Raw genomic sequence first — 15,344 nt, 5'->3', positions numbered from 1 at the left:
AGATCAAGTGCATAGAAGAACGGGTGATTTGGGTCAGTTACATCTATAAATCTCAGGCATTTACTGTGAGCTGCCTTGTTTATTAACTTTGTCTTGAGAGGAGGCCTGTTGGACTTAGAAGGGACAGCATCTGGGGTACTGAGTCGCATAACTCAATCTGTTCTTTTTTTATTAACAATAAAGTAAAACATGCACATGGTGGAGAGGGTAGTTTATGTTCTTTCCAGAAACTGTATATGCGTTCTTGTGCATTAAAAACCTTGTAGAAAAGTTATTTTAAAACATTGCAGAGAAGGGCGCCTGGGTTGCTCAGTTGGTTGAGTGACTGCCTTCAGCTCAGGTCATGATCCCAGAGTCCCGGGATCGAGTCCCACATCAGGCTCCCAACTGCATGGGAAATCTGCTTCTCTCTCTGACCCTCCCCCTTCTCATACTCTATCTCTCATTCTCTTTCTCAAATAAATAAAATCTTTAAAAAAAAAAAAAAGTACAGAGAGATTATCTTATTTAAATGGGGAGGCGGGCATTCATATTGAAAATGTAATTTTGGAAACATTAAGTTGTGCTTTACTTTGCCAAAGAACAGCGTGCTTCAAGCGATCGTTAGGTGGGAGCCCTAAACTGTGATGGGGGAGCGGTCTGAACAGAGGCTGTGTTTCTCCACCCTAGTAAAGTGGTGCTGAAATGTCGGTGAGACAGTCGGCATCCCCGGCCCCTCCTGGTCTGGGGGCCACGCACGTCATCTCCCAGCGTGGCCGAATTAATTGGGGGGGCATTGCTTCTCCGGGCAGAGTTGTGCTCAGCGCGGAAAACCCCACCCCGTCTGTGTGCGCAGCCTGTGTCTTGACTTGGCTCTGGGGTTGGCATCTCCCCGACATCAGCAGTGATGCAGGGTTCTCACCGATTCCTCCGTTCCCTCGTCTGGGTGCCATGGTGACCTGGAGAACCATTGGCAAGGGCTGGGGTGAGCTCTCTGATTTTAGAACAGACCCATTTATTCCATAGGTAAATTTAAAGTCTTGATTTTTGTATCCTTAACAGCTTTCGTCAGTGACGCGCCTTAGAAATTTGCTCAGCTGTTATGCTGTATTTAACTGTGGGGGTATAGATGGGAAACCCAAATATGACAAGAACTTCCTCACGTTTCCCTGTTCCGTTAGATCCTCATCACCCATTTGACAGGCGAAAAGTCCCAGGCACGCAGAAGTGACGGGAGTTGGTGAAGGTCCACTAGCCTGGCATCCGGGTCCGTTGGTCCTTGTTCATGGTCTCCCTGTGGCTCTGCTCTGCCCCGACACCTCACATTATCAAGGAAGAGATGTGTGTGAGAAGGTGGTAGGGGCGTTAGACAGTGTGCCGGCAGCTGGCCTCGGGGCTCATTTTACTTCTCATCAGCACGTTTGTCACGTACTTTATTCTGTTCTAAGGAGAAAATGCATAAAATGGTTTTAGTGCCAAAGTGTAAATAGTGTTAATAGAAGAATTAGTCTGTACTTGAAAAATGGTCATGAAACCGTTTCTAGAAGGTGTCCTTGAAAAGCCTTTCTAACCGCGAACATCAGACTGGTTATTCTCCTCCTCGTTAATATGTTTGTGTAGTGCTTTGTGCTTTTTGCTTTTGTTGTATCTTTACCACTCATAATCCTTTCCTAATCTTAAAAGCTCTCCCTTTTTTGTCTTTGTTAGGGGCTTAGCCAACAGAATAAAGCCAAAGAATTTCTGCTGTCTGTCCTCTCAGGTGTTTCAGCAAGCCTCGAAGCCATGTTCTCTGGCAAAGCGCAGTATGTGGGAAGACAGTCGTCCAGGGAAGAAATTAGTGCCATAGACAGAGGGTCCGTGATACATGTAGGACAGTGCTGGGCAGACGGAGTGCTGCCTGCCTAGAAGATGAACCCAAATAAAAGATAAGCACAGAATAAAAAGACCTACAAAAAGACCAGGATCAGATATTTAGTCTGAATGTCTACCACTTTTTGCTTTAGCTTAGGGGTCAGTCTGCGTGTGGTAAAGCCCCAGATGGTGTGTAAAGGGCCAGAGTACACTCTTTAGGCTTTGAGGCCCTGGGGTCCCAGCCACTCAGCTCTGCCATTGGTGGCACATGCAGATCAGCCGTCAGGAAGGCGCAGGCGAACCCATGTGTTTGTGTCCTAGTAAAATTTTATTCCGGAAGGCAGGCAGTGGGTCCCTGGACCGTGCTTCGCTGGCCCCTCCCTTAGATGATACAAGAGCCTTGTATTTGCTGTATAGTAGGGCCGACCAAATTGTTAGAGCTGTATTCTTTTTAAAAAAAAGTTATTTTCTTCTGATTACAAAAGTAATACATGTTCTCTTTAGACACAAAACTCCTAAAGCATCCTTCACGTTCGTAACGCTCAGAGATGACTGCAGTCGGCTTTTTCAGAAGGATGTCTGCCTATTCTATACAGTTGGAGTCTTATTTTTTTTATCACTTATTTTATTATTATAAATTTTTATTTGGTCTCATTTTTCTCTGGCAGCCACATGTCCGGTCAGAGGAGAAAGGGAGTCTGCAAAGGAGATTTCGTCGAGCACCGCTCTTCTCTGAAATGATGATTTATTGTCAGGAGATTTGACTTGAGTTACTTTTACCTCTTGTTTTTCGTCTGTCAACAGAGGAACATTTGACATCTACGTGAAATGCGACGGTGTTGGAAGGTGTGTGGGCAACTATGACAACCGCGGGAGCTTCGGTGAACTGGCCTTAATGTACAATACGCCCAGAGCGGCCACAATCACTGCTACCTCTCCTGGTGCTCTGTGGGGTTTGGTGAGTGGAACCTGTATTTGACCTGAGTGCTACTTGTGAAAATCATTATGACAGAAGCTGGGCAGGCAGAGTCTTCTGGTTCTAAAAGGTGGATGTCTTTGTGATCCTCATCGGTCATTTTGGGGGTGTTTATTAAGCACCTACTGGATGCTGCACTTCTCGGTGCTGAGTGAAATCTTCATGTTCTTTTCCCAGTGAAGTCAGGAGCTTAACCTACTGGGCCTGGGAGGGAGATTCAGATCCAAAATGCTTCTCTTTTACGCACCCTTAGAAACCAGCCACCCAGACCAGTGAGCAAGGCCTCCGGGGCTGTGTTTTCTCAGGTAGCTTTCTTGTAGTGTGGTAGGATCTGCGCTTCCCCAGGTGTGGTCCCCTGACCAGGAGCATCTGTATCACTGGGGCACTTTGCTAGAAATGCTCATTCTGGGCCCCTTCCCCCTTACTGATTCGGGCCCATGAATCAGAGGCTCTGGAGGTGGGATGTGGTGATCTGTGCTTGAGCAAGCCCACCACGAGACTCGGACGCATGCTGGAGTTTGAGAAGCCCCCGTAAGCAGGTTCCCTTGACCTGCTTTAAAATTGGAACAAGTTTGCATCAAAAAGCAACTGAGTAGCATCCAAATACTAGAAGCCCACATTTCTCACCCAGATGCGAGTCAGAATTACTTGAAGGCAAGGCAGAGTGAGGGGAGGGGAGGGGATATTTAAGAAAAAAAATCCTCTTGCTGAGGGTCCACCGGAGACCAGTGTAATCAGACTGCAGGGGTGGGAGCTGGGCTTTTAAAATAAGTTTGCTAGTGGTGGTATTTCTACAGGACTTAAAAGTTGGTTTAAAGACCTTTGGGAGAGGCGGGAAGGGGGATTCTTTCCATACCTGATATCAGGGTTCAGACTGGCGGGTTCTGGAAGCCTGTCTTTAAGCTGGAGTTTCTCAGACTCCGAGCTGCTTACGGGTCACGTGGGAGCATAGTTTGCGGCTCCTGATTCACGGGATCTGCAATGAGGCCTGTGGTTCTGCATTTCTCATGAGCTCCCAGGAGACCCCGGTGCCGCTGGGCCCAGAGCACACTTCAAGCAATGCTGATTTTTAGGGCATGTTTGCAATGCTTGTATTTCCTTTCAAATTGTTCAAAACGGCCCACTCTCTAGTTTCGAGAGTGTATTTTATTTTATTAGATTAGTTCCCTCAATAATCATTTTGAGGAAGGAGAAGAGGTTGAGAGCATAGAAGGTCTCTTTGCAGTCTGGGTCCAAGAACCATATGTAGCTTTGCAGAAGTAACCTGTCACTCCGTGTGGACTCAGCCCTTGAACTCTGAAGTTGAATCAGCCGATAAAAAATCTCTTGCTCAGAGAAACCATACATACTCTATGTTTCTTCTTAATAGAATCAGGCAGTTACTGTTGCCGTGGTAAAAATGTGATGAGTCACATTTTAAGTTGTACAAGGAATGAGAAGAAATTCATCGTGGTCTGGCGTGGGTAAAGGACTATTAAAGATTTGAGCACCCAAAGCCAGCAAAGTAGAAACCACAAACTCTGGACCAGGCTAGGTCCATAGGACATGTTTGCCAGGTTATCAGAGCGGTTGGCTCCATCTAGAGTCGGCCGTGACCTGTTCCATTAAGGAAGGTATCTGGTGAAGGTTCATTCCTTGCGTTGAGGTTGCCGGCCAGAGTCAGAGGGTCTGGAAGGCCCCTCCACACCCTTGGAGCAAGATCACACGTAGCGGGTTGGCCCCTCCGAGCCCTCCTAATTTGCAGCCCCGGTAGAAACCTTAAGCTGGGTACCAAGGCCCAGCATTCCCAGTGTGTGCGATACTTAAACCGTCAAGAAGGATTAAGCATTTTCAGAGATTTTACTTATCTCTCCATGTTATTCAGGTGGGCAGTTTGTGATGATCACCTTAGGATACGTGCCTAAGTGCAGGAACTTTTCTAAAAATTAGAATTAGCCTGTCACTTAATCCTTCAAATACGTTTTTTGAGAGCCACTTACCGAACTTTTCAGGAAAAGTTGAATAGGAAAGATGTTTTCCTTTAAGGCCCACAGATTGGAGCTCTGCCCTATAAATGCAGGTAGAAAGATAAGCAGATCCCGAGAGAAAAGCCCTTTGTTAGACTAGCCCAAGTTTGTAAATAGTACTTGGTCACTGTGAGCCCTAGGGGATTAACTGACACGTGACCCTGAGGGTGATTCAGGAAGGCGATTATTGAAGTGACTAGGATGAAAACATTTGAAATGGGACTTTGTGGATTTTAATTATATGTCACAGTGGGTGTGAAGAAGTGGACCACTAACAAAATTTTCATTGGACCAATACCTCACTGTGGTTAATTTTTAATCCCTAAACTATCTCTCATCTGCTCTGTTTTGCAATAAACTCTGTCCATAAAAGGGGGTTGCAGCTGGTTCCCAAACGTATCAAAATCACTTGGGGTAGCCTTAATGACCTATAGGTTAGTGAGCTCTATAGGTTAGTGAGCTCTACAGGCAGACATTCTTCGAGTCATTCAAGTCTGCGGTCTGAGAACCTTTCTTTTAATACTACAGTGATTCTGATGCAGACCCGAACTTGGAAATTATTTCAATAGTTTTAGTAATTATCTTGCACATTTTTCTATTTTAAAAAAGTTAATTAGGATTACAACTCCAAATTACTGCCCTTGTCAAATTGTAATAAACTAAACTGAGGAGCAGGATATTTGCTTTCCTGGAGACTTACATCCACAATGGTGTTTTCCTCCATCCTGCCAGTTCGGTTAAATTCATCCTCACTGTGTTGGCATAGTAATTTAATAATTAATGAACATATCGCAGTTTTATTGGATATTAAGATGGTGTAATTGTTTATTGGTGTGTGTGTGACAAACCAACATAATTCTGGGGGCCCTTAACTAAGAACCATTATAAATAATGTTTTGTAGGGATTTTTTCAAGATAAAGTTTGCAGGAAAACAATTTTTTGAGCTGTTTGTTATCTTTAAAATTTTCCCTAGTTTCCTAATTGAATTCTGTATCTTTGAGGTTAAGTAGTATAGACAGAGGAAAGTTTGAGAACCCTGAGAATGGTAAACACTGGCATTGGACTCATATTCAAGAAAGTTGTAGTTCTCTGTGCAAAACTCTGACATTATGTGGATGTGACAACCTAGCATACATAATTTTTTTCAAGATCTCATAATTGCTTTATGATTAAAAAAATTTCTAATAGTGTTTTCATGCATTTTTTTCTACAACCCACATGAAGATTTCCATTCAGAAATATCACAACCAGTATATTTACCAGTATATTACTATATTTACTTATGTGTCTTTGTGTAGAACTAAATAACTAAACAATAAAATAAACTAAATAAAACAATAAACTAAATAACTAAACAACACTTAACTAAAAGGTGTGCATGCTGAGATTTTCTAACGTTATTTTTTATAAAAATGCTTGTCATGGGTGAAGGGGGTCAGAAGGTACAAACTTCCAGTTATAAAATAAATAAGACCTGGGGATGTCCTGTTCACCACGGCCACTGCAGTCTGCAGGCTATATCTGAAAGTTGCTAAGAGTGTAGATCTTAAAAGTTCTCACCACTAGAAAAGGGAATTTGTAACTATGTATGGTGATGTTAACCAGACTTATTGTGGTGATCATTTCTCAATATATGTGAATACCAAATCATTATATTGTACATTCTAAATTAATTTAATGTTATAGGTCCATTATAAGTCAGCTTTTAAAAAAAGGGGTGGTCATGTTCCACGGCTTGATTTTGGACATCCGTGGGCTGTCATTCACAGTAGAAGATCTTGTGTTCTTCTGTTCAAACTCAGAGACAATGAGTGCCGTGGTCGCTTCAGGGGGCTGAGGGTGGAGGAGATGGGGAGATGGTGGTCAGAGGTTGGAAACTTCCAGTTACAAGGTGAATGAGTTCTGGGGATTGAATGAACAGCATGGTAATTATGGTTAACACTGTATTGTACCCTTGAAAGTTGCAAAGGGAGTTTCAGATGTTCTCATTACAATAAAGAAAGGGTAATTATGTGAGGTAATACCAGTATTAACCAGCCCTATTGTGGCAATCATTTCACAATATATAAGTGTATCAAAGCAAAGGATTGAATACCTTGAACTCTTACACAATGTTACAGATCAGTTCTGTCAGTAAAGCTGGAGGAAACAAAGAGCAGGTGCCTTTTTTCTAATGGTGCAATAGCACCACCTTGTGGACTTATCACCATTACATGTTGGCCAGTTCTGTTCCAAATAAAAGGAAACTTTCCTTTTTCAGAAAAAGGAAAGTAATATTTTATATGGGTCTATATTTTATGCCTGAAGAAATGAAACAGTCTGAAAAAATATAATAACATTAGCCTTTTATTTGAGAATCTTCAGTTATTGTTTTTTATTGGAACTAAAATGAGACTATCTCTTCAAACTTTTTTTCCTAATAAAATCTGCCTCTTAACTGTCTTTGTATCTGCTATTTTGCCTTTAGGACAGGGTAACCTTCAGGAGAATAATTGTAAAAAATAATGCCAAAAAGAGAAAAATGTATGAAAGCTTTATCGAGTCACTGCCATTCCTTAAATCATTGGAAGTAAGTACATGTTTATGCTTTTGTTTTATTTGCTTTAAAAGTTTGTTTTGTGTGGAACATTTAGTTCTGTAGGAAAGTTTCTTTGAATATTTTTATTTGAAAAGATTAAATGATGGTGTTTGTCTAACATGGTATTTCTTATAGTACCTGTAGCTGCAGATGTTTTGTTTTGCTTTGTTTTACAAGTAACAGACTCATGTGAGTGTCTAGAACAGATTTATATGTGGTCTTTATCTAAAAGCAGACTTCAGAGGTATTTACCCAAAGAATACAAAAATACTAATTCAAAGGGATACACACATCACGATGTTTATAGCAGCATTATCTACCACAACCAAATTATGGAAACAGCTCATGTACCCATCGACTGATGAATGGATAAAGAAGAGGTGATATATGTGTATATGTAAACATACACACAATGGAATATTTCTCAACCATAAAAAGGAATGAAATCTTGCCATTTATGACATGGACGGAGCTGGAGAGTATAATGCTGAGTGAAATAAGTCAGTCAGAGAAAGATAGATACCTTTGATTTTACTCATGTGTAATTGAAGAAGCACAACAGATTAGCACAGGGAAAATAGAGGCAAACCAAGAAACAGACTCAACTCTAGAGAACACACTGATGGTCACGGCAGGGGGGGTGGGGTGGAAATAGGGGATAGGGATTAAGGAGGACACTTGTAATGGGCACTGGTGTTGAATCCCTATATCGACCACCTGAAAACTAATATGATACTGTATGTTAACTGACTGGGATTTAAATAAAAACTTAGAAAAAGTAAAAGCAGACTTGAAGTAATGGCAGAAATGTGGGCAGGGGCACTAGTTACACCTTCAGAGGGAGAGCTTCTCTAAAGGTGGTGTGTCTTTTCCTTCCCAGTCCACCTTGCTGTTTACCCCCCTTCCCCTTTCCTCTTCAGATTGGCCTTCCAGGGTCTCTTCTGTTTTCAGGCTACGCTTACTCACTTGGCGAACTTGTCAAATGCCCTGGCTTTAAACACTGCTTATACGTTGATGCCTCCTAAAATGGCCATCGCCAGGCAAGGTCCCTCTGTTGAATGGCAAATGTGTTTATCCAACTGCATAGTTGACATTAGTGCTCAAGGGTCTAATCGACATCTCGAACCTAGCGTGTTCCTGATCTCCTCCTGCCGTGCCTTCCCCGCCTTCCTGCGTCCCGGCCACGAGCCTTGGAATTAGCACTGACTCATCTCCTGAAATTTCCCTCTGTTGGGTTGTCGGTACATGCCTGGTAAAGTTTTTGGCCACGTTACAGAATGTGTAAGAAGCAGACTGATTGTGTCTCGTGGCATCTCTTTTAAAAATGAAAGATTAGGGGCTGGAAATCCACATGCCTTCAGAGTTAGGCAGGTAAGGCTCGGGAGCAGAGGAAGCCAGGGTGGGACGGAGGCTGGGCTCGGGCTCCAGCTCCAGAACGTTGCTGAACCACAGCCCGTTGTTGGCCGGGCACCATCAATGTGGCCTGGGTATTTCTGAGTCCCCTGATTTTTCAAGAGAAGCTGAGAATTCAGATTTTCCTAAGAAACCTATTTTTTTTAAATGCCAGCAGTTAATTAATACAACACACACAGAGACAAACCCACATGCTGCTCTGTTTATTTGGCCTCAAGGCTACCGATTTTTAAGTTCTGAAATAGAAGTTTAGTCTGTTTAATTTAGTCCATTTAATCATGTTTTTTCCATTGAAGGTTTCCGAACGCCTGAAAGTGGTAGATGTGATAGGCACCAAAGTATACAACGACGGAGAACAGATCATTGCTCAGGTATAGTGCTTTTTAGGTAATTCCGCTTAGGGTTTTATTCCAAAAAGTTCTTCCACAAGGCCAATCTTGATGAATTTTTCATATGTGTCTATGATCAGCATGTAGTGGTGGATTAAATGAATATCACTTCCACCAAAAGACCTGTTGAAAGTGGTTTAATTTACAGCCATTAAGTTATTTGAATATTTTTATTTATATAATTAACTCCTGATGAATATGAATCATCAGATGGATTTTTGGGTAATTTTCTATTTGTACATGACGTGAAATTCAAATGTATATATGGTAAATTGTTGTTAACAATCAGAAAAAACAGGTCAGCACATTCCTCGTGATAACACGCACCCAGAAGGCACACTGGGAGGTCCCGCAGAGTTTTGATCAGTTCGGGATGAAGCCTCCTGGGGCTGCTCCCTGATAAAGTTAATTAAGAAGGGAACACACTGTACCGTGTTCTGTATCAGCTTCCAGGCACGAAATGGGGGCCGAGGTGCCATTTCACCTCTAATGCTTCTCCGAGATCCCAGTTGGAACAGGTAGGAATACACGCCTTCGTTACGGCAGAACTGCCGAGAAGTAGGATTTATGAAGACAGTCGGGGTTCACAGATAAAGCAGACTGATGATAGTGCCTGTATTTCTTAGCTACAGTTCTAAGCACTGTGTGAACAATTTCAACAGATTTTAAGGTTCTCTAATTTTTGTGTCACATTTAAGTATTGTCTTTTGGTATATGTGGAACAAGATGCAAGGTCTGTGAGCCTGAGGCATGAATAATTGTGTTAGGAGGAAAATACACAAGTAAATCAGTCTCTACTGTACACATGCGTGCACACACCGATTATAGTCAGGGGTTGGAAGGAGGTGGAGTCAAATTAGAGAACAAGACCAAGGTTCTACTATGGAAGTTGAAAAATAACCAAGCACAGAGCACTTTTGACATGAATTTTTTTAGCCTTTTAGTTTGAAATAGTTACAGATTCATGGTAAGATGCAGTGATCATACAGAGGTCCCGTGCCTTTCCCCCCACCTTCTCCCGGTGCCTCTGGTGTCCCTACATTGCACACCATCACCCCTACAATCCAACACTGGCACAACCCACTGGCCCTGTGTTGTCACTTCTGTGTGCCTTTAGAGCATGTTTTGAAAACAAAATTATCAGGTACCGGCTCACTTGGTCGGTGGAACATGTGACTCTTGATCTCGTGGTTATGAGTTCTAGCCCCACATTGGGCTTAGATTAAAAACAAAATCTGAAAAAACAATTACATAGCAGTCAACAGACGTATTATGATTTTAAACGCTTGAAAATGTAATAGGATGCTCTTATGATACAAAGTAAGAGAAAGAGGATTATAGATATACTCAGGGTTTATTGAAGGTATTTTTAGGTATTATCTCTGAAGCGTTTATAAATATCTGTTACATAAATCTAGACTCCATATTTTTGTGATGTAATCTGATACTGTGTTTCTTGAATTGTATGTACTAAAGAGTTCTGAATTTCCCGAGTTTCTCTATAATCACTTTGGAGGCTCAGAAAAGTCAGTATTTGCTGTCATCTGTACTACACTACTTACTTCAGGAGGCATCATTGGAAATCAGGGCAGAGTTCACCCAAAAACAAAAAGTAGAGAAAGCAGGGATGTAGTTAGAAATGGCAACAACTTTCAGAAGCCTTTTTGAGGCCCCAGGGTAGGATAGAGCATCAGTAACAACGTCAGGCCCACGTGGGCCGCCTCCCGATATGTCCGGTTGTTTTCTCCTCCTTGAGAGTTTCTCCTCTCTGGGCCCCATGCTGATGCTTCTTATCAGAGGATGACACAGCTTGCATATCTGAGCGCTTCTTGGGGAGCAGGGGATCAGCCGGCAGAGCAGGACGTGCTGCGACACGGCACTGCCATCCGGAACTGTAGACATGGTCCTCCAGGCGGGAGTTGGGGCTTAATTCTTACCTCCGTATTTGCCATGTCTCCTTGGCTAGCTTTATCAAGAAGTGCCATGGGGAAGAGTTTATTATTTCAAATAATTTTAGAGGTGAGCTTGTTACTCTAGAACTGTTGATCATGGCCTCTCAATGTAGACAGCGAGGTGGTCTGTTCCTCTGGCCCCTCACTGTCCCGGCAGATCATCCACACGATGGAGCTGGGTCGATCTCAGGGCTGCACGAGGCAAGCAGGATTGCTGGCAACGAAATGTGCATTTCCCCCGCTCTGTTTTTGTTTCCTTCTTACAGGGAGATTTGGCGGATTCTTTTTTCATCGTGGAGTCGGGCGAAGTGAAAATCACTATGAAAAGGAAGGTGAGTGTTGGCAAGTCCTAAAAAGCCACGTTAGCCACAGAGCACCAGGTTTCCTTTCTGATGCTCACCCTAAGATTAACGGAGTTTTCATGCGCCGAGTCAAGGCTCACGCTCTTCCTTCCCTTGTCAGGGTAAGTCAGAAGTGGAAGAGAACGATGCCGTGGAAATCGCCCGCTGTTCTCGGGGTCAGTACTTCGGAGAGCTGGCTCTGGTCACCAACAAACCTCGGGCCGCTTCTGCGCACGCCATCGGGACCGTCAAATGTTTAGGTAGGGGTCATGGGTGGACGTGCCTCTCCTGCTTGCAGTCGTGAGACCTGCATTCTGTGTGTTCGTGAGCCTGTGCCGACGATCTCACTGGGTCCCCAACTTTTATGGTCCCCACAAAAGAGAACAATGTCACGATTCATTGCTTTATGGAATTCATTTGTGGGAGCCTTTCGTTTTTTCTTTATAGATTGTCCCATCCCTATTTCGTTCTTACATACGGGCACGAAAGAACATCTTGTTTTAGTAAAGAATTCGGAGTTTGAAGCTTTAGGTCTCATCTTTCAGGAAAAGTTTGTGTTCCTCCAAAAAAGAAAAAAGCATCCATCTAGGTCTGTGGGCAAAGCTGGGGGGTCTGTGGAGGGTCTGTGGGAATACTTCCTCATCCTAGTCCTACGAAACGAAGGCTCAGGTTTGTCACACGCAGGACGGTTTTCTTGGTTGTCCAGCTGTTAACGATAAGTCGTCACAGATGCCACCTTCAGCTGGAAGACCTCCCTCTGACCTAGGAGAGAGAATTTACTTTAATAGTGAAGAACGGAAGCCAGGAGGAGTCCACGTAGAGGACACTGTAAGAAAATTGATTCCACAGTGATGATCCACCCTGTGTTCTCACGCACAGTTCCGTAGAATAAACGTAGCATCCTCAGATGTACAGGCATCTGCAGAATTAACTTCTTAGAGAAGTCACTTTTTGAAAGGCTTTCAGGAAGTGTAATAGTAATCAGGTGTTACATTCGGATGAAAGAGGAGGTAGGTAGGAACTAACGGGTAATTTTCCTCAGTACAGACAGGAAGAAAAGTAAAGGTGAAGTGAGTGAAACCCCATTAATTTTTTTCTGTAACAGTTATTCACATTAAAGAAAACCTGAGAAATACAGAAAAGGATAGGAAAAACTAGGAGTCACCCATACCACCCCCCCATTCCTGTTATAATTCTTTCTCATCTTTTTTTTTTTTTTTTGTATTTGCAGGGATTTTCTGGTTTTAAGGTTTTGTCAACTGCTTTTTTTCCATTCACTGTAGCTTAATCAGGCACTTGCTCATTTTATTTCTATTTGATCAAATTGTAATGTTGTATGAGGTAAAATACACATTGTAAATCATGCAGGCATTTCCCACTGGCAAATATTTTGGGGGTTTGGGCCCCATATATTGGGAGTGGGGGAGATTTTTGTGTTTGTGTGCGCAGATAACTTTCCCATATATAGGATTTTTCCTTAGAAATGTTCGCAGGATACACTTTCTTTTCATGCTGTTCGAGGTATACTGCCAGCTCTCTCGGTCTGTACTAATTTACATGCTACCACAGTACAATAATGTCCACTTTCTCTGTTCTTACAAACATTGTCTTTTGTACCTTTGCAAATTTGAGAGGAAAAAAATAGATATATGTGTATATATATATGTATGTATGTATTTTTTAAATCTGTATTTCTATGGTGGTGTGATATTTTCCACATGTATATTATAAATAGAGTTTTTAAAAGTGCAGGAGACAAGCAGGAAAGGGGACATGAAGCATATACTTAGAAGCAGACAAAGCACTTGGGCCGCCATTTAGAATTGACTAGACAATAGGATAAAAGAGTAAAACATTACAAAAGGTAACACTGGGTCTTTACAGCATAGCATTGGGAAAACAAAGGGAAAAAAATCAAAGGGAAATAGTGGAGAAAAAAAACAAAGGGAAAACAATAGAGAAAAAAAGTCCCTTGCCACCTTTAAGAAGTTCATATTACTGAGGTGATGACATAAAAACTAATTTATTTTTTAAAATTCCAAGGCCTTGCTGTAACAGCCCCTCATTTTTTTCTTACCATAGACCAGGAGCCCCCCAGCCAACCTAGAACTGCACAGATTATCAGAGGAATACTGGCTGTTTACTTTCTGAAGCAGAACATTTTTATCCTTATGCCCTTTCCTTGCATTTGATATATATCTAAAAATGCCATTGCATTATTGATAGCTGCAGAATGGACATCGTAAATAACTTGGGAATTTTTCAGATTTGCAAAGAATGTTAAATTTGTTTTTCTTTTATTCTCCCCTTTTCTTAGCTATGGATGTGCAGGCGTTTGAAAGGCTTTTGGGACCTTGCATGGAAATTATGAAAAGGAACATTGCCACCTATGAAGAACAATTAGTTGCTCTGTTTGGAACTAACATGGATATTGTTGAACCCACTGCATGAAGCAAAAGTATGGACAAGACCCGTAGTGACAAAATTCCGCAGTAGTGGTTAGTCCACTGAGAATGTGTTTGTGTAGATGCCAAGCATTTTCTGTGATTTCAGGTTTTTTTCCTTTTTTTTTACCTTTACAGTGTATCTGTAAACAGAATAGTGATTTAATACTCAATAGGCTTTACCATCACTTTCTAAAGAAGTAGGTCAAAAGAATACTGACATACTGATAAGATGACTTTGTACTCCACAAAATTATGATTTGAGTGAAAGGTTCATTCAGATGATTGTAATATACCAAAAGTATCTGTGTGTAAGAAGATAATTAAAGGACACTGCCGTGGGTGATATGTGTTCGTTTGGACTTCCCGGGGTTGCTGTGTTAGTGACTGTGCCCATGGAAAGGGACCTTGGCAGTGACTCATGCTGGACAGCATGACATCACATTCTTTTTACAACTCACTATATATAGTAAGTACAGTTTTAATCATTTTTGTTTTCTCAAGTTTTTCAGGCTTGATAAGTTATGTGCTGGCCTTGGACTACGGTGAAATGGTAGAAAACATTATATGCAATTTTCAGACCTTTTATATTTTTGCAATAAAGTACATTTTGACTTCTTTGGCATAATGTCAGTAACTTCCATATTCCAGTGGTTTTAAGGATGAGAAGGTAGTCATTATGATAATAGGGAAGAGTCTTTGAGAGGAGAGATCATTAACACAATTTCCTCATAAAGCATATATCTGCTTTTTTCCATTTTGTAGTTCTCTGTACTCTTTAAAAGTTTGAGTTCAACATTTAATGTCACAAATGGTGTTTTTTTTTTTTTTAATGCTATTTAGACTTGTCTTCTAGAAGCTGGAGATCTTACATATGCTAAAAAAAAAAAAAGAAAGAAAGAAAAAAAAGAAAAGGAAAAAAGCAACCTCTCCTATACCAAAAATATTTTGGGGTCCTTATCAACATGCCCACAGGGATATAGCTCTGTTCTTCACTAGGTGTACATAATACGATCCTTGTCAGACATCTCCCATGGGTTTCCTTTAAAGGTGGTAGGAATAAATTTTTATAAGCAAAACCATATATAAAGATAAAAGGAACTTCTGTCCTATCCAAATGTCCTTGCCATTTGTGTTACTGTAGGCTCGAAAGTGCAGGATGGACTTAATACGTTTTCGTTGATAATATGCCTATTATTCTGCCACATAAGATGAATTACATTAACCAAAGCAGTATTATTCCTAACATGGTTTCTAGGTCCATGTGACCCCAGTGTCTGGAGAGGTTAGTTCTGATCAGTTGTTCACTTTTAAATGAACAATTGCATTTTGGGAAACAGGTTTTAAAGAAATATATATACCTGGGTAAAAATAGTCTGTGGCTCTTACAGTGTGATGTTATTAGAGAACGTTA

The 15,344-nt window shown here is 41.6% G+C and overlaps 1 protein-coding gene across 1 annotated transcript in view; it reads left to right on the top strand.

Moving 5' to 3' along the window:
* PRKAR2B (protein kinase cAMP-dependent type II regulatory subunit beta) overlaps positions 1–14,809 on the top strand; it is a 91,065-nt gene extending 76,256 nt beyond the window's left edge. Inside the window, exons 6-11 of the mRNA XM_080818880.1 lie at positions 2,635–2,788; positions 7,281–7,382; positions 9,101–9,175; positions 11,412–11,477; positions 11,608–11,746; positions 13,804–14,809. Coding sequence (XP_080675006.1) covers positions 2,635–2,788; positions 7,281–7,382; positions 9,101–9,175; positions 11,412–11,477; positions 11,608–11,746; positions 13,804–13,937 — 670 coding nt within the window. The 3' untranslated portion in view covers positions 13,938–14,809. The remainder of the gene's footprint in view (positions 1–2,634; positions 2,789–7,280; positions 7,383–9,100; positions 9,176–11,411; positions 11,478–11,607; positions 11,747–13,803) is intronic.
* The last annotated feature ends 535 nt before the right edge of the window (positions 14,810–15,344 follow it).

The sequence above is a fragment of the Martes martes genome (assembly GCF_963455335.1).
Source record: "Martes martes genome assembly, chromosome: 11".
Lineage (NCBI taxonomy): Eukaryota > Metazoa > Chordata > Mammalia > Carnivora > Mustelidae > Martes > Martes martes.
Note: the sequence above shows the minus strand (reverse complement) of the source record. Positions and strands in the feature narration are given on the sequence as shown.